At 42.8% G+C, this 19,835-nt stretch overlaps 1 protein-coding gene across 6 annotated transcripts in view; it reads left to right on the forward strand.

Annotated features, from left to right (window-relative positions):
* QRICH1 (glutamine rich 1) overlaps positions 1 to 19,755 on the forward strand; it is a 42,332-nt gene extending 22,577 nt beyond the window's left edge. For all 6 annotated transcript variants that reach the window (XM_086368062.1, XM_086368057.1, XM_086368058.1 and 3 more), the window contains 8 exons: positions 3,244 to 4,281; positions 9,282 to 9,459; positions 10,047 to 10,201; positions 11,326 to 11,440; positions 16,357 to 16,465; positions 16,822 to 16,973; positions 17,304 to 17,394; positions 18,810 to 19,755. In XM_086368062.1, coding sequence (XP_086224188.1) covers positions 3,244 to 4,281; positions 9,282 to 9,459; positions 10,047 to 10,201; positions 11,326 to 11,440; positions 16,357 to 16,465; positions 16,822 to 16,973; positions 17,304 to 17,394; positions 18,810 to 19,002 — 2,031 coding nt within the window. In that variant the 3' untranslated portion in view covers positions 19,003 to 19,755. The remainder of the gene's footprint in view (positions 1 to 3,243; positions 4,282 to 9,281; positions 9,460 to 10,046; positions 10,202 to 11,325; positions 11,441 to 16,356; positions 16,466 to 16,821; positions 16,974 to 17,303; positions 17,395 to 18,809) is intronic.
* Positions 19,756 to 19,835: the final 80 nt, after the last annotated feature.

Here is a 19,835-nt window from a genome sequence, read left to right on the forward strand (position 1 = left end):
AATAACCAGATTTTGAACTTTTGTTTCTAAGCCAGTAATAATATAGTTAAAAAACATACTGTGTATTTAACTCTACAACAGTGATTCTTAAAGGGTAGTTCAGGGGCTGGTAGTTCCCAGCACTCTGAAATTTTAATTGCTCTTACATTGTTAAGAGTGATTCCTTAAAGTTATGGCTGTTATTATTATAATATGAAGATGTTTATATGCCTTTTTCACTCTCGTTCTCTCATGAGTGTACAGTGGGGTTTTGCAGAGACCATGTGTGACGTGTGCACAACAGATTGCAAAAGCAAATACAAAGAATTCAGCTGTCTTCAATTAAGTCAGCCATTAAAGAGGTTTGCAAAGATGTAAAATTTTATGCAACTCTTATTATAGATTTTTTGTTTTGGCAAATAAAGTTACTCTTCATAAGAATTTATGATTTATGTTGACATTTATATTGGTTTATATGGTAATTTTTAATGAATTAATATTTTTCTAAGTTTCCTAGTTTTAATTTCTAATGTAGTAAATATTGCTATCTATAGAAAAGCTCTTTGGCATCTTCAGTCATTTTTTTAAAAGAGTCCTGAGACCAGAAAACTTGAAAGCAGCTCTTCTTTAGTAATTGGCTTCATACTTTCCTTTATGTCCTTGGTGTAAAGCACTGATTCTCAAATTTGAGCATGCATCAGATTGCTGATCCCATTCCCTAGAGTTTCTGTTTTAATTGTTCCACCTAAAAGTTTATATTTCTGACAAGTTGCATGGGTGATGATGATGTTGGCCTGGAAACTACATTTTGAGACTCACTGGTGTACTGCTTATGAGGAAGCAAACCAACTTTTTGAACACCTGCTGCTGCTGCTAAGCTGCTAAGTCACTTCAGTCATGTCCGACTCTGTGCGACCCCATAGACGGCAGCCCACTAGGCTCCTCTGTCCCTGGGATTCTCCAGGCAAGAACACTGGAGTGGGTTGCCATTTCCTTCTCCAATGCATGAAAGTGAAAACTGAAAATCAAGTTGCTCAGTTGTGCCCAACTTTTAGCGACCCCGTGGACTGCAGCCTACCAGGCTCCTCCGTCCATGGGATTTTCCAGACAAGAGTACTGGAGTGGGTTGCCATTGCCTTCTCCGTTTGAACACCTACTATATGTCAGTAAAGATTATTTCATGCTCATGACCACTCTGTGAGGAGGTAAGCAGGTAGGCCCTTTTTATTGTTCCTCAGGAAACAGAAGCTTCAGGGACTTGTAGCCAGGAAAGTACAGCAGCATTTCAAGTCAGCTCTCAAGGTCTATGCTCTTTATATAACTTCCTCCTTGCCTATGATTTTTTTTTTTTAATTAGTCATGGCTTTCTTGATGTATAATTCTCATATCAATTCATTCATTTCCATGTAAAGTGTACAACTTCATAGTTTTTAGTCTATTCACAGAGTTGTACAACCATTATCACATCAATTTTAGAACATTCCCATCATCCCAGAAAGAAAGCTTGTGGCTTTAGCCGTTACTTCATATTTCCCCCAATCCCTATCTCCTGGACAGGCACTAATCTACTTTATTTCTGTAGATTTGCCTATTTTGGACACTCATATAAATGGAATTATACAATATGTAGTCTTTTGCGATTAACTTCATTTGGCATAATGTTTTCAGGGTTCATCTGTGTTGTAGCTTTTTATCAGCATTTTATTTTTTTCTTACTAGACAACATTCTTTTGTATGGAAGTACTACATTTTATTTTATTCATTAGTTGATGGGTATTTGGGTTGTTTCCACTTTTCACTTACTATAAATAATGCTGTTATCAACATTTATGTCCAAGTTTTTTGTGAGTATAGTTTTTATTTCTCTTGAGTATGTACCTAGGAATGCAACTGCTGGGTCATACGGTTTGTTTTTCATATCTTTGTCATATGCTATGTTTAACTTTTTTATGATCTGCCAGACTTTTGTTCCAAAGCAGCTATACCAATTTTACATTCCCACCAGCAGTGTGTGAAAATTCCAATTTTTTTTGTATACGTGCCAACAGTATCTTTTATTCTTAAAAAAATTGTGGTCTTTTTTTAATTTTATTTTTTGACTGTGCCACACAGCATGTGGGATCCTAGTTCCTAGACCAGGAATGGAACCCAGGCCCACCTCATTGAAAGTCTTGACCACTGAACCGCCAGGGAGACCCCTGTTATCTGTTTATTACAGTTGTCCTAGTGGGTTTAAATGGTGTCTTCTTTTGCTTTGCATTTCCCTGACAGTTAATGATGTTGAACAACTTTTCATGTGCTTGCCAGCCATTTTCTTATCTTGGGAGAATTGTTCAGATCCTTTACCATTTTCTGTGTATGATGTGAGAAAAAAGTCCAACTTCATTCTTTTTATGTGGACAGCCAATTGTCCCAGCATCATCTTTGGTTATCTTTTGTGATGTATACAATCACTGATCTACCTTCTTATTTTCTACCTTCCTAATTCCTACATGCATTCAGAATAATTTAGATAAATGTCTGATGGAAAAATATGGTCTGTTTTAAAGTTACATACCATGTGTAGCATCTTTTCATGCCATTCTGTATGCTGAAGTACAGCAGTAAGACATGAACTGCATTATCATCAGAAATGTGTTATCTGGGATATAGTGACCTTAGTTAGATTAAATTATCAGGAATCGAGTGGCTTCTCCTGTAAAATAAAGGTATCGTAAATAAGCGCTCTAAAGAATCTGTGCCTGTCTTACAGCAGCAAAATTGGAGATGTCTCATAAAGGGATTTCAAGTATTTTGTCTCTACTGTGGTTTGTCTGTGGTGGGAGTAGTTTTGATCCTGAGTTGGGAGTTGAATGCCTGTGGAATGTACTTCTCTTTCTGACCCTTTAGAACAACGTCCCCACACTTTCAATCACTAACCACATGGATAAACTATTTTTTGAATATACACCTAAGTATATATTTATACATTGTATTCTTATACTACTATATGAGTATGCGAAAACAAAAGGGCTGACTTTTAAAAAGAAGGTAAGAAATGAGCAAGAGTTTTGATATTTCTCGTGTGCTAGTCTTGAGTGCTCTCAGGTGGCTGTGTGTTGCTCTGAACGCAGCATATTCAGAGATTACGGCCTCCTCAGAAGGCTGGAGTATGGCAGCCCCTCCTCCTCACAGTACGCAGGGCTCCTGCCTGAGATCTCTGCCCTTCGGGACTGGGTTCTCTGTGTTGTCCAGTTCACTCACTGCCACATCTTGTTGCTGCAGGTACAGGTACAGGTACAGCAGTCTCCGCAGCAGGTCTCGGCTCAGCAGCTCTCCCCGCAACTCACCGTTCACCAGCCTGCTGAGCAGCCCATCCACGTCCAGGTGCAGATCCAAGGCCAAGCAGCACAGCCGGCAGCCCCCTCCATCCAGACCCCATCTCTGCAGAGCCCCAGCCCTTCGCAGCTGCAGGCGGCCCAGATCCAGGTGCAGCACATGCAGGCGGCCCAGCAGATCCAGGCTCCAGAGATCCCGGAGGAGCACATCCCGCACCAGCAGATCCAGGCTCAGCTGGTGGCTGGCCAGTCTCTTGCTGGGGGTCAGCAGATCCAAATCCAGACTGTGGGTGCCCTTTCCCCACCGCCGTCTCAGCAGGGCTCACCTCGGGAAGGGGAACGGCGGGTTGGCACAGCCAGTGTCCTCCAGCCAGTGAAGAAGCGCAAAGTGGACATGCCCATCACTGTGTCCTACGCCATCTCAGGGCAGCCAGTGGCCACTGTACTGGCCATTCCACAGGGCCAGCAGCAGAGTTACGTGTCTTTGAGGCCCGACTTACTGACGGTAGACAGTGCCCACCTGTACAGTGCCACTGGGACCATTACTAGCCCTACAGGAGAAACTTGGACCATACCTGTTTACTCTGCCCAGCCCCGGGGGGACCCTCAGCAGCAGAGCATTACCCACATTGCCATTCCCCAGGAAGCCTACAACGCAGTTCATGTCAGTGGCTCACCCACAGCCCTGGCAGCTGTGAAGCTGGAGGATGACAAGGAGAAGATGGTGGGCACCACATCTGTAGTGAAAAACTCCCATGAAGAGGTAGTGCAGACCCTTGCAAACTCTCTCTTTCCAGCACAGTTCATGAATGGCAACATCCACATTCCAGTGGCTGTGCAGGCCGTGGCAGGCACATACCAGAATACAGCTCAGACTGTCCATATATGGGACCCCCAGCAGCAGCCACAGCAACAGACCCCCCAGGAACAGACGCCGCCGCCGCCTCAGCAGCAGCAGCAGCAGCAGCTCCAGGTTACTTGTTCAGTAAGTGAGACTTACCTGTAGGGCAGCCTGCCTCCCTGGGGCCCAGTGCCACACCGAACTTGCTTGGCAACCTCTGGCTTGTTTACTAGAGTGATGTTGGCCTTGCAGTAGTAATACAGTATTTAGTGTTTTAATTAGGATTGGGGAGAGGGAACGGGGTGAGGGTATGGAATAGGCAGGCATTCTAGCCTGGTGTCTGGAGGTAAATGACCAGAAACTGCTTTGGGGGTAAATGCTCAGAGTGCTTTTTTGTGATCTCTTTTTAGGAAAAGTAAAGTTTTAGGTTGAGACTAACGGGTCACCCCAAGTGTTATTTTTGTCCCAGAAGCTGCTTTCTGCATCGCAAATGAACAGATCTAGTGGAACTTCTGTAGTTGAACACACAGGCTGTAAATTCATTACAGTGGAGAAGCTGTTAAATTGTTCCTTCTTTAGTTGTCATCTAAAGATGGACTACACTGGACACAGTATAGGTGAATTAGGAGATCTAAAAGATTTCCTGGTGGGCCTGTTAAAAGTGATTATCTTTGGGGAATTCTCTGGTAGTCCAGTGGTTAGGACTCTGTGCTCCCACTGCAAATGGCATGGGTTCGATCTCTGGTCAGACGACTGAAATCCTCTAGCCTTGTAGCATGGCCGAAAAAAAGAAAAAAGTGATTATCTTTGGGACTCTTAAATAAGCAACCTTTACAAGTGGGACTTTCCAACGATATTTTTATGTTCCTTAAAAATACTAAGATAGGTCATGGTTAATGAGTTTTCTGTCATGGCATCTATGTTGAGCTAAGTTTTTTAACTTTTTCTTTTGAAATGATTTTAGATTTATAGATAAGTTGCTAAAATAGACCTGTCGAAATTTTAATTTTAAAATTGCTTGGCTCTTTTTGCTAATTGTTAGTCTTCTTGAGGCTGTCATAGGGCCGCCTGTTAAGACTATTAGTAAAGTTTCTGGTCCCTTGTCTAGCAGACATTTAGACTAGATGTAGAGCCTCTGGTCTCATGAGACTGCTGAAGGCAATGTGCCTCAGCACAGGTGCTCTGGGAGTGCATGTGAGGGAGCTGGCACCAACAAAGCACTGTCAGACCAGGGACCACACTCAGAAACTCAAGCAGTAAATGATTGGATAAGCAACAGCTGGCCAAGTGGTTTCATAGAGGCAACAGTGTATTAATCCTAGGTGACTTTATTAAGGACCTGTTAAAATCCAGCTGTCAGGCCTAGGAGTAGAATAGGACAGAGTCATTGCTTCAGGTGGCTGATAATCTGGTGGAAGTAAGAACTCATGGTTTCTGTTTCTTTATAAACTCTTTATAGAGCAACATAATCAAGTGTGAATGTATACTAACACAAAAGTCAGGCGGGAATTCAGAAATCGTTCTGGGTTAAAACAGGAGCATCTTTGTGGAAAAACTGGCATTTGATCTCTTGTTTATAGCTTAGATTGACAGAATGGCACAGCATGAATGCAGAGCTACGGGTGGGCACAAGGGGTATGCCCAGGTTAACATGTGAGGAGGGAAAACTGTGGGAGAGGAGTTAGTGGAGGGGGCAAAGGGACTGTCTTCCTGAAGTGAAGAGTTGGTATGGTCTGTGGTGGGAAAATTTCCAGAATCCTGCCTGAGTGATGGTATTCAGAAGAATCAGATAGTGGTGTGTGGAATAGATTCGCGTGTAGGAGAGACCACCCAGAGACTTGTCATGGTGCACTGTGCTGAACTTCAGCCTCTCCTCCACTCTCCTGGGCCTGATGATCCAGTTTGCAGTTCAGGGCTCTTTTGTTGCTCAACGGGCTCTACTAGTAATTTGCACATCTGGGCCCTTCAACTGGAAAATCTTATTCTAGAGTCCATTTTAGTAAGCTTGTGCTCTTCATGTTCTTCAGAGGCTGTATCTCCTTTAGCAAAGGAGACACACATGTCCCTTTATAGGGACATATGTCAAAGATTATTGCCAGGAAAAGAAATATTGGGAAGAACGCCCATCATGCAGGAAAGATTAGCTTGCCCATTTACACCACAGATATCCCTCTGTTCCCCTTATTGGGCTCTGTTCTAGGTTTTGGGGAACAGAGATGAATAAGACAGCCTCTGCCTTTGGAGCCCTCATAGCCCATGTGAAGATAATTGTGCTGTGATGTGAGTTGAACCCTAGGGAGAGCTGATGTGTTCCTTCACCTGACATACCCCTTTTGAAAGGTTTTTTATAACTTGTCTTTAAAACCAGATTTGTGACAAAACCTCCCTCCCTTGACCTCACACCCACCTCCATCTGTTCCCCTGTTTCTCCACTTTGCTTTATTCCCAGAGTTTTCACAAGCATTATCTGCACAGGCTGTCTCTACTCGCTGACCAGTTTCCTCTTCCAGCTCATGACCAACCCAGTCTGCTCTTGTCAAGGTCATCGTTGACCTGCCTCCCCATGGCCAGATCCAGCAGGCATGTCTGTTTTTATCTCATTCACAGCAACACACAATAGAGCAGACCAAGCCTGCCTTCTTGAAACTCTCCTCTGGACTTCTGTGTTATTTCCTCCCACCCTACTGGTTATTTGTCCTTCTCAGGAGACTTTGCTGAAGTCTCTATCTCCTCTGTCTGAACCATACACGTTGGTATTTCTCAGAGCTCAGTACTAATGCTCTTTTCTCCCCCAGGGGATTTCTGTCCATTGCCATGATTTTCAGAATCCTCTAGATGACTGCTACAGAAGGTAATAATCCCTGACACCTTCTGCCAGGCACTGTCCATAGTGTTACATGTAATAACTCTTTTAATTCTCACACCAACCTTAAGAGGTATGTACTACTATCTCCATTTTACAAATGAAGAAACTGAGGTACAGAGATTAAAGTCACCTTTTAGCAAGTGGCAGAGTTGACATTCAGCCTTGGATAGGTGGGCTCCTGAGCCCATGTCTTAACCTATGTGCAGTCCATGTACTGCAGTGACGCATAGCTCTTTATCTCTAGACTGTGCCTTTCCCCTTCAGACCCTTACTATACTTTCAGCAGCCCACTTATTATTTACCTGCGTTTGGTAAAGATATCTCAGCTCTTCGTCAGCATCTCCTCTACCACTATCAAAAACTATTCGTCTCAGAAAATGATACCATCATCTACCTAGTTAGGTAAGCCAGAGTCCTTGAGTCTGCGTTCCCTTCCTCCTCACAGTCAGTTCATCAACAAGCCACATTAGTTCTGCCACCAAACTTCTCAGAATCTCTTAAATCATTTCACTGCCACCATCCTGGTCTTGGCCACCAGCACCTACTTCCACTATTCCATTTTCTATAGATCAAGAATAATATTTTTAAAATGTAGGATTATGTCACTTCCCAACTCTTTAAGGGCTCCATTTTAAATAGGAAAAACTCTACACCAGGGGTGCACTTGTATCAGTAGTTTTTAACCTGGATGAAACTTGTGTTTCCCCTACCCACTGATAGACATTTGAATGTGTGTGGAAGAATTCTGGTTGTCAAGGTGGTTGGGAGTGTTACATGTAGTGAGTGGAGGCACACTGTGAAGAGAACCTGGCTGCTAAGACAGTAGAGAAGCACTGCTCTCACCTACTAACCCTGTCAGACTCCTAGATTTCTTACTTGGGTAGATGGTGTTGCCATTGAGCAACAGGGAGGAAAGTCTGAGGAGAATACTTCTGGGTGGGCAAAGTGATGAATTCTCTCCCTAGATAGTAGTTTGAGGTGGCTTTGGGATGTTCAGTCCGAGATACACAGTACCCATTGAGTATATTAAGGCATGGTCTAGCTTAGAGGCACGTAGTTAGCAATCATTTCCACAAACATGGAGATCCTAACTGGGCAAGTTTTGGAGACTCACCAAGAAGAATGGTGGTTGAACTGAGAAGTGTGTCTGGAGGGGAGCTCCAGGGTCAACAGACATTTAAGAGTCTGGCACTGGTATTTGTTTATCTCCTTGTTTATCTCCTTGTTTAATAATGTATCTTATATCAAAGCTAGTAGGACAGTTTTTATTGATTGATAAGCAAATGTATGTGTCATATATTCATTGTTTAGCCTTCAAGTTGAATGATTTGGCATTTTTCAGCCCTTTAGGTAGGCCCTGGCATAGAAAATTGTTCAAGGGAATTTGTTTTACAATGTAGACAGGTTTGTGAGACCCAAGAACCTGTGCTTTGTATCTGTGTTGGTGTCTATCCTGCCTGATGGGGACTGTGATTGAGGGTCATGGACATTCTCTGTCCTTTTGTCTGCACAGTTTGGCTCTGAGACCATTGAAGATGGGACTGTTCTTGATTTGGAGGTGGGAAGCTCAGACAGTGCTTCCTGTCTTCAGAAAATGTCCTTATGAGCCAAAGCAGTATTATTGAGAAGGAACATGATGATTCTCAACCAGGACTGGACATTAGAATAACCCAGAGAGCTTTTAAAAATACCGATGGCAGGCCACCACCTTAGACCAATTAAATCAGGATCCCTAGGGACAAGGCCCAGGCATGGATATTTTTTAAAAGCAGCCCAGATGATTTTAAGGTGCAACTAAGTTTAACAGTCTGGACACTTGGTACTGAAAGTGTAGTCTGAAGACCAGCTCCCTTCCTTGGGGGTTTCTTAGAAATGCAGAATCTCAGGTCCCACGTGAGATCTTCCTAATCAGAATCCACGTTTTAATAAAATTTATTTGCACATTGTAGTTGATGAGCAGTGCTTTGTGCCAGTAGCTCTGGGCAATGACCAAAGATTAGAATTGCCTTTTTACATGGGAAGATTTGTCTGATACCTCTTTAAAAAGAGATTCTGAGGTGGAGCTCAGGTATTGGTGTTTTAAAATAAGAGATTCAAAAGTACAGTTAAGATTAAGAAGCTTTGCACTAGCCATTGCTGTCTCTGAAATAAAGAACAGGACTCCAAAGTTTAGGACAGCAAGCAGAAGTGCAGCTTTTTAGTTAAAAGAGTTAGAGCATTTTTCTGGCAGTTTTGTCAAATGACCTATTGACACGTTTTGATGATTTCTCTCTCATAGGCTCAGACTGTCCAGGTTGCTGAAGTTGAACCACAGTCACAGCCACAGCCTTCACCAGAACTTCTGCTTCCAAATTCTTTGAAGCCAGAAGAAGGGCTTGAGGTGTGGAAAAACTGGGCGCAGACCAAGAATGCTGAGCTTGAGAAGGATGCTCAGAACAGACTGGCACCCATTGGAAGTAAGTGTTCGGGAGGGCAGGGGGGTTGGACTGTGTGTGAAATGCAGTGGCACTGAAGCAGCAGGAAGACGGATGGCAGGAAAGTGTATCCCTTGGCTCTGGGCACTTGGGCGCTCCATCTGAATTAGTGTGCTGAATCCAAGACAAGAGGCAGACTGGACCTACTATAAACAAGCAGGATTTGTGGGGTGTGCCCAAGATCAGGCATTTTTGTACATATGTATTTCTGGGGCAGAGACTTCTGGGAGGAGACAAGAACTAGTGAGTGTTCTTAGGGCCCTTCTTACTTAGCATTATCCTCATATACTTTCTCATATTACAGAGGGTGGGTTTTGTGTTTTTGCTTTCATTTCTTGGCTCTAATAATTGGGGGATATGTGAGATGGGAAGGGAACCCTTTTGGTAATAGGGCAAACAGGATTATTGTCTTTGTAGGCTAGTTTTGATCACAGATACAAGTGATTGTTTTCACCCCAGTGCCTTGATGGGTGGTATCTGCTCTGTAACCTCCTTCCAGGGATATAAGAAGCCAATAAAGAAATGGCTGTTGCCAGGACCCTCACTGACCTTTGGGACTTATGTTGTAGGGCGTCAGTTGCTACGATTCCAGGAAGATCTCATCTCTTCTGCTGTGGCTGAGTTGAATTATGGGCTCTGTCTGATGACACGGGAAGCTCGAAATGGAGAAGGTGAACCCTATGACCCAGATGTGCTGTACTATATTTTCCTGTGTATTCAAAAGGTAGGAAACAGCTTCATAGGAACCTGTTTGCCTTGTGTTCCCATTGGGTATTTGCTGTGTAGTCAAATTAGAAGTGGTAACAATAAAGATACTGTCTTCCAACTATATAATGAGGTTTTAAATGTACATTTTTTAAAAATTGGAAATGTTTTTAAATGTATTTTTTTTTTAGATTGGAAAAGATCTACATGTTCACTTTAGAAAATCAGATAATAAAATAATCCCTCAATCTGGAGAAATGTTTGTTAAAATATGATATATTACATTAGAGACTTTTTTTTAAAAATCATGAAACATTTATGTAACACTTTTTGTTAAACATCTAGTTTGCAGGAAAGCAATTCTCCCAGAACAGTCTGGTGCTGACATATAGTTCATTTTCTCATTGTTTCCTGCATTAATGCAAAATAATTATTTGAAAGAGTCTAGCTAGACTATACAACTGTAGTTAGGTTTTCAGGAGATCTAAGATGAAGATGAACAGGGAGATTCATTTTAGGACTGGCAGTGTCAGAGACCAGATGGGGATTTCCCAGTGTTTGAATGCTATTGTAGAGAAGCCCACGGTGTAACGGAAGAACACTTGCTGACTGGGACTCACCCTGTTGCTGAGGCCTGAGAAAAACCCATCTCCCGTTTTGTTACTCTTTCTTAGCAGTCACTGGGAGCACTGGGTGAATTACGGTATATGCTTTGTCTCATTCCATGCTCTCTTACTCATGCAAGGCAGGCATAGTCCTCTCCATTTACAAACAAGGAAACTGAGCCCCCAAAGTTACAAGACTCACGTGAGTTACATAACTTAACCATAGCTAGTAAGAGACTGGCCCTGGAGCCTGCATCATGTTTTTTTGCTACCATAAGACAGTGCCTTGCTTGGGTGAAGTAGCATTCACGAAATCTGCTCCATTGGCCAACTTTCAAGAGTGTTGTGAGAGTTAGTTCCCATCCTGAAGTATGCTGTGGAAGTACTGTGCACTGGGCGGTTTTGACTCAGTGTGCTGGTTTGTTAATGGGGGACGAATGGGTAGGGACATGTGAGGGTACTGCTCGAAAATTATTTGCTTCCCTCAACATCTTGTTAAGAGTCTACCAACAGCTTTTATTGATTATTTTCCTTTTAGTATCTTTTTGAGAATGGACGGGTTGATGACATTTTCTCCGATCTTTATTATGTTCGATTTACGGAGTGGCTGCATGAAGTTCTGAAGGACGTTCAGCCCCGAGTCACTCCACTTGGTAAGAATCTTCCTAGTCCTTGGATGTCTTTTGAACCTGGGTTTAAAAAAGATGAGCTGCTTGTGTGGCTTGCTGTGATAATAGCATGTGGGTGAGGGGGCTGTACATTGCAGGCCCCAGCGTTGGTCTCTGTGCTGCTTGGCCCAGTATGGAGGGGCATGGCTCACCAGGGAACCTGGCTGGTGTGGTGTGGCAAGGACACAGGGGCATGCGGACTGTGGAGTGGTTACTCCATTTTTTTCTATTTAAATTTATTGATTAAAATTAGAATCCTTGCAAAAGTTAGAAATTATGAACTATTTCATCTGTAAATTAATTATATTACATATAGGGCTTTTTCTGCGTATATAGAATATAATTTTTGCTTTATCCATGAATAACCTAGGCATCATATTGTGTTGGAAAGAACATGAGTTTCACAGGAGAATGTTTGAGCTGTTTATTATAATTTTTTTTAATAATATATTTAAGAGCAGTTTTAGGTTTACAGGAAAACTGAGTGGAATATACAAGGCATCCCATATATTCCATGACACCGAGTGTCCCCTGTTATTAGTATCTTGTATTATATATTTGTTAACATCGAGGAGCCAACATTTGATACCTTATTGTTAACTAAAGTCTGTAGTTTACATTAGAGTTCACACCCTTCTGTTGTATATTCTGTGGATTTTGACAGTGTATAATGACATGTACCTACAATTCAGTATCACATACAAGTTTTGCTGCTCTCAAATCCCCAGGGTTCCACTTAATTCGTCCCTCCCTTTATCCCCCTGAATCCCTGGCAACCTCTGATCTGTTTTACTGTCTCCATAGTTTTGCCTTGTTCAGAATGTCACATAGTTAGAATACTTCAGTATTAATTAATACTTCAGTATTTCACTTAGCAATATACATTTAATGTTCCTGCATGTCTTTTCATGGCTTGATAGCTCATTTCTTTTTATTGCTGAATAGTATCCCATTGTATGAATGTGCCACAGTTTGTTTTTCTGTTCACCAATTAAAGGGCATTTTGGTTGCTTCAGTGTTTTGGCAGTTAAAATAAAGCAGCTGTAAACATTGTGTGCAGGTCTTTGGTGAAAGAATAGACAGATCCATGGGACAGAATACAGAGTCCAGAAATAAAGCCACATGAGTGTAATCAATTTATCTTTGACTAAGGGGCAAAGGCAGTTAAATGGAGAAAGGATAGTCCTTTTTTCTTTTTCTCTGTTTTTTGGCTTTACTTTGCAGCTCATGCGATCTTAGTTCCCTGACCAGGGATTCAACCCCGGGCCTTGTAGTGAAAGTGTCGAGTACTAACCACTGAACCTCCAGGAAATTCCCAGGATGGTCTTTTCAACTAACACTACTGGAACAGCTGGACAACCACATAAAAAAAAAGAAAAGAATCATAGACCCAAATGTAAAACAGTCAATAATAACAAAACAAAGAAAGAACCTTTACCTATTAAAAAATAGGTAAAGGATCTGAACACATGATTCACCAAAGAAGGTGGCAGATAAGTATCTGAAAAGATACTTATCATATATCATCAGTCAGTTGCAAATTTAAACAACAGTGATGGGACTTCCCTGGTGGCCTAATGGTTAGATTTCGATGTTTTCACTGCTGTGGCCTGGGTTCAGTCTCTGGTTGGGGAACTGAGATTCAGCAAGCGGCTGGCATAAATATTGATACATATGTGCATACATACATGGATACAGTGATATATCATTATATACCTGTTAGAATGGCTGAATTCCCAAACATTATGTTACCTTAGGAAGCACCAGTCATGCTTCTTCTTATTTACCCAGATGATGTAAAAACTTAGGTCCACACAAATATCTGAGTTTTAAGCCTGGCTCTGGCATTTAATAAAATGTATACTGATTAAGTTTTAAAAATGAGATAAAATTGACGTAGTAGTTTCAGGTGTACAACAGTGACTTGTTACGGTTGGTCATACTGTGAAACGATGTAATCTAGTTATCATCTGTCATCATAATTACTGCTTAACTGGTAAAAAAAAAAAAAAAAGGATCATTTAAACAAATGTCTTTTGAGTGTCTACTATGTGCCAGGCAGTTCCAAGTGTAGATTATACAATTCAGTAGTGAAAAAATGAAGCTTGCAGTCTAATAAGGGGAGACTGTATAAATAATCAAGTTAATTTATGATAATTAAGTACTTCAAAGGACAAAGCACAGAGAATGGAAAGTGTTAAGGGCGTTAGGAAGGAAGCCTCTCTAAGCAGATATCATTAGAACAGACACCTGAGTAAGTGAATTTCTATATATGATTTGCGGATTTTCAGACCAAGTGTGGCTGTATAAAATACGCTTTTTTAAAAGTTTTGTTAAGGAAATTTCAAGCACATATAAAAATAAGCAGAACAGAATAATGACATTCCCATATACGCATGGCAAATCTTGTTCCATTTATACATTATCTGTTTCTCCCTCCCATATTATTTTGAAGTAAATCCCAGACACTTTATCCATAAATATTTTAGCATAATTGATGTACCACAGTGCCATTATTTTACTTTTTTAGAAAAAGAATAGTCCACAGTGTCATCAAAATCTGCCCGTTTTCACATTTCCAATTGTCCCATAAATGTCACTTTTCTTTGTTTGAGTCAAGGTGCAAATAAGGTCCACACATTGAAATTGCATAGATACCTTTTAATGTTTAGTTTTAATCTTAATTTAATAACTTTTAATTAAATTCAAAAATAAACTTAACTTTTCTTGCAGTTTATTTATGGAAGAAATGAGGCTTTTAAATTATTACAGTCTAATTTTTGCTATTAATATCTCCATGCTGTAATTTAACATATTCTTCTGTCCCCTGTATTTACAGTTTATTGGTAGTTGCATATAAAGACTTGATAAATCAGGTTTTGGTTTTTCTGTGTGTTTCTTCTTGGCAGGGTTACATCCTAGGTGGGTGCCCATGATGTCTGGATCCATTGGTTCATTAGGAGTTGCAAGCATTGGTATTCTAATGTTATTACTTCCTTATTAGCTGAAATACAAAGAGAAAATTTCCCTCATCAGCTCTTTGATTTCCTAGCAGTAGAGATTATATAGAAGAAGCAGGATGAGGGCTTATTTCTTCTCCTTTGTTTAGCAGTTTTGACAGTAATGAGTTGGTTTACCAGCTTCCTTCAGCTGGGATTTCTTTGTTTAAAGAATCATTGTGAGCAAGTTAATTTAAACATATTTAATGATTCAATTCATTGCACTTGGTATCTTTAATGGTGTACAAATTGTTCTGTCTGGCCATTTGGAGCCTGTTTAAATTGGCTCTTAAGTCTATTTGACATGACCCTACTTCCTTGATTTCTGGTTCACCAAAAATGTTCCAGGCTTATCTTGGCCATTTTCTGTCTCCCAGTGTGGAATCAGTCAGCTCTCCATGGAGGCTGGTTCCTTTCAGTGTTAAATGGTATTTCATTACCACCATCTGGGTGGTAGGGGTGCTCGTTGCTTCTTGGGTTGGTCATAGTTTCTAGGCAGAACTACAAAAATAAATATAAAATAGAACATTTTGATACTTTACAGTTCAGATTCAGAACTATGAGGCTTTTATATGTTGTTTCTATCTGTAACTCCTGTCACCCACGCTAGGAGTTCTGATTTTCAGATACTGAAGTTCACTTTAAGTTGTGCTGTTCAGAAGTGATTAAAGGTAGGGAAGTGACAAGGTGGCAGAGAGAACCCAGAGAAAATAGAGCAATCCTAAATGTATGCCTGGACCATTCCTAGGGCTAGCCTTCCCCAAGGAGAGCATCTTCTGTCACTCATCCTGCTTAAGATTTGTCTGAGACTAAGGGAGATCCCCTGGAGAAGGAAATGGGAATCCTCTCCAGTATTCTTGCCTGGGAGATCCCATGGACAGAGGAACCTGGCGGGCTACAGTTGTTGGGGTCGCAGAGTCGGACACAACTTCACAACTAAACAGCAGCCGCGAGGAAGTTTATCTTATTGCTATTGGGCCACAGAATAGACGAGTAGAGGCAGACGAGCCCTAAAGAGGTGGAAGAGTACTAATGAAATCAGAGGGCCAGCTTTGTCAAGACCAGAGAAAAGGAATGTATTGGGCAGAACATGTTTTCCCCTGCTTCTAGAAACAGCCACCCTTGGTGCCTGCCTGGAGAATCCTGAAACTCCTGTAGGAGAATGCTGGTGTTTGCTGCTGTTTCACCATGTTCTCAGTGCCTGGTACACACACACTTGGACATTGACTGTTTTATGAACACATGAAGGGGGCTTGGTGATCAACCTGTGTCATCTTTGGTATAGACCTGCGTGTCCAGAGCCCTTGATCAAACCACTGCCTTTGTCCCTGTCCAGCTTTCAGTTAGCTCATGAAAGTAAAACCTACCCTGTCGGGGAAACCTATCAGGGATCTGAATATCATTCTCCTCTATTTCCAGAGGGGGATGAGAATGGATGACATAGAGGTTTAACAAAGACAAACAGGGGCATGTATACCAGTTCTTTGGGCCCTGGTCTGGACACCTTGGAAGCTATGATGAAAGCTCTGTATGCTCTTTTCAGAGAAGTTTGCATATGTGCAGAGGTTGATTTATACTTTGCCAGCTCTCTGAGGGATGTCCTTTTACCTGATATTAACCTGGAATTAGAGGAAGAATTAACATCCAGTGAGAGCGATAATGGAGGGCCGGGGTTCTCAAAGTGTGGTGTTAGGAACTTGTTGAAAACACACACTTTTGGGTCCTCCCCCAGAAACTTGGGTTGGGACTCAGCTGTTTGTGTTTTAACAAGCTTTCCAGATGATTCTGCTATATCTCAGGAAGACTTCTCCAGTTAAACTTGTACTCCCGTGTGGTGCTCGCTGTGCCTCATGCCTCCCATCCTGCCATCCTCTTGTTGTAGCAGTACTCTGTTCCTCCTAGGCTATGTCCTGCCCAGCCACGTGACTGAGGAGATGCTGTGGGAGTGCAAGCAGCTCGGGGCTCACTCCCCTTCCACCTTGCTGACCACCCTCATGTTCTTTAACACCAAGTAAGTGTTCCAGAGGCTCCATGCTTAGCCAGTGCTAGCATCCGCCCAGTGAAGAGGGTAGAAACTATCCAGATGGACTTCTGAGATCCTTTGACAAGCTTGAGAGCCTTTGGGCTAGTGAAGCCCTCCACCCCACTTGGCTACATTTTGTGTGGTGACCAGTAAGGCAGACAGCCTTGCCAGGTCCCTACCATCAGTCCTTATGAGACTCCTCCACTGGAGAGTGTATTTGGGTGTGGGCCTGCCCAGATTGTGGGAATGTGGGCAGCAGCTCCTCTGAAGCACCGATGGCGGAGGGTAAGTCATGGTCTCCTCCTGGCACCCCTCCCTTTGCCTTGCTTTCGATTGTGGTGCAGATACTTCCTGTTGAAGACAGTGGACCAGCACATGAAGCTGGCCTTCTCCAAGGTCTTACGACAGACAAAGAAGAACCCCTCTAATCCCAAGGATAAAAGCACGAGTATTCGGTACCTGAAGGCACTTGGGATACACCAGACTGGCCAGAAAGGTAGGGAAGGAGGCAGGGGTTGCAGAAACAGGTGCTACTAGTTCTGCCCAGCCCTCGTGCCTGGGGGGCTAGTGACGAGTGTCACTAGGGGATTTGCAGATAGGAATGCTCCCTTCCCTTCTCCCCAGTCACTGACGTCAAACTCTTCTAGAAGCAGAGATGCCCCAGAAATGATAGCTGCCTTTTCCTTTCATATTCACCGCCCATGCCTCATACCCTTTTCCTTCCTGGTATTTCCTAGTTGGGATGGCTGAAAGCCTGAGGTTCCTAATCTGAGCCTAAGTAAAGGCAGTCTGATGCCGTGTCTGTGGTGGGGGGTATGTTTTATAGTTACAGATGACATGTATGCAGAGCAGACGGAAAATCCAGAGAACCCACTGAGATGCCCAATCAAGCTCTACGATTTCTACCTCTTTAAATGGTGAGGAAGCTGAGTGTGACTGGGGGTGTGGGTGTGGGTATGTGCGCGCCTGTGTGTGTGTGCATGTGTGTATCTGCGTGTGGGTGTGTGTGCACACATGTGCTCACAGAAGCATTCTCAGTTCCCAGGCTAAGTAACAGCAGATTTCAAAAGGCTAAATATAGAAGCACACTTACTGGTTTTCCCAAAGCATGTGCCCAGGGCTGCTCCCTGCTGGTCCACTTTAGTGGAGAGGGGGTGAAGGTGAAGGGGGGAAGGTACAGAGAGGCTGCCTCTGTCACATAGTGAACATATAGCCCTGTTTTCCTGGTCTTGACCTTTGGTCACTACACCATAGGTCTAGGGGAGATCCTCTTCCTGGCTTTTGCTCTTTCTTGCTTCTGCAGTTGGGCATATCATCCTCACAACACTGCCAGCAGATCTTTCAACATGGTAGGTCTTAACTGTGTTACTTAGATGAAAACCTTCAGTGATTTCCTTTTATTCTACAAAGAAAGACAGTAATCCTAATTACTGCCCTAATTACCACAGGGCCTTTCATGCACGCTCCCTTGCTAACCTCTTGTCCTCATAGCTCTTGGCTCTCTAGTCACACTGCTTTTCTCTACTGAAGGGTATCTTACTCTCCCTTCCTCAAGACCTGTGCACAGAATTTTTCCCTGTTGGGCTCACCATGCCACCCCCAACGTTTGGTCAGTTAGCTCCTATTCATCCTATCCGTTCTTCCTAAAAGAACTTTATTAGAGAAGTATTTCCAGATTGCCTACCTGTTCCCTCTGGCTGTTTCTTCTGTAGCCCTTACCACTGCTTGTTATTTTGTCTTTATGTAACTGTTTTGATTGCTGTCTGTCTCCCCTCTTACCTGTAACTACACTTCATTATATGGGAACTCTTCGGTCTTATTCACTTCTTTTAACATCAGCACCTAGTGCAGGCCTGGCACACAGTAGCCCTTGATAAACTTTGAATCAGTGGATGAATAACTGTTAGAGGATGGCATATGCTACAGCACAACATTGGGGGTGGGTGTGAGTCCAGGTAGAGGCCACAGCATCACAGCAAGCTGAGAAGTCAGATAGATGAAGTTGAGAAATGAATGGATGGGGTAGAGGAAACAGCATAAGCAAAGACTTGGAGATAGATAGGTGGTGAAACTGGTTCAGCGTCAGATATGGCTGGACTCAAGTAGCTGAGCCAGGGGAGGCCTAATCAGAAGACTCAGCGTGCGAGGTGGGGAGCAGAAAGTAAGGACATCTTAGAGGTAGTGTGCCCTGGCTGCGTGGAGCTTAGGAGTTATGCCACCATTCTTTCCAGAACTTCCCATCTTTTGTAGATAGCATCTGTCCAGGAGGTTCAAGGTGGGAAGGTTGAGATTATGACACTTTTACCCAGCTTTTTACCCATATATTCTCCAGCCCCCAGAGTGTGAAAGGCCGGAATGACACCTTTTACCTGACGCCCGAGCCGGTGGTGGCCCCCAACAGCCCGATCTGGTACTCAGTCCAGCCTATCAGCAGAGAGCAGATGGGGCAGATGCTGACTCGGATCCTGGTGATACGAGAAATTCAGGAGGCCATTGCAGTGGCCAGCGCCAGCACCATGCACTGAGAGACCCCTCAGCCATGGTGCATGGGAGACCATCCAGGAAAAAAACGGACAGACTTTCACACTAAAGAAGAGGCCTCCATTTTTTTTCTTTTCTTTTTTATTGGTATAGTTATGAAGCCTTTCAGACTGCTTCTGTTTCAAATGTAAAAGGAAACTTTGCCCCCTTGTGCATCTTCATAAACCTGCTGTGGGGACTCCTCAGCCCATAGGGGCTCAGGGTTTCCTGAGAGCCAGATGTCCTGCAAAGTTGCTGGCTGACTTTTTTGTGTGTGTGTGGGGCCTGAGGAAAGGGCTTGGACTGTTAGGAGAAATGTGGCCCCTTCCTTTCCTCCAGAAAGATGGAATTAATGATGGATGGACCTTCCAGGGAATCTCCCCAGCTGGCTTCCTCTCTGACTGGCAGACTTCGCTGACCACGGGGGAGCCACGGTCTTTTCTTTCTTTATGCTCAGACACAAACCTAGCATCTTAATGGAAGGAAAATGAGGGGAACTTCAATTATGATTTATTAAAGACAATTTCTATTACACCCTCCTTTATGACAAGTGACATTTTAGATGTTAAAGTAAAAACTTTACCATGCCTTTTTTTCCCCCCTACTCCGGCCTAACACTGAGGCCTTAAACCTGAGGCTTCTGTGCCTGATGGAATTCTTGTAACATACACTTGTGTATCATATAAAGATACCACTCTGTTTCTCTTATGTATTCTTAATCTAGTTGTTTATTAAGAATGACAAGCACGTCTTTTCAACATGCTAGTGAACAACGCCTCTTTATTTGGGAAGAGTCTGGCGGGACGGTGGAAGCCAAGCCTTGCCTGTTAATTGCTCA

This window comes from Bos grunniens, chromosome 22 (assembly GCF_055505025.1).
Source record: "Bos grunniens cultivar Pamir isolate PY7600 chromosome 22, Bosgru_T2T1.0, whole genome shotgun sequence".
Lineage (NCBI taxonomy): Eukaryota > Metazoa > Chordata > Mammalia > Artiodactyla > Bovidae > Bos > Bos grunniens.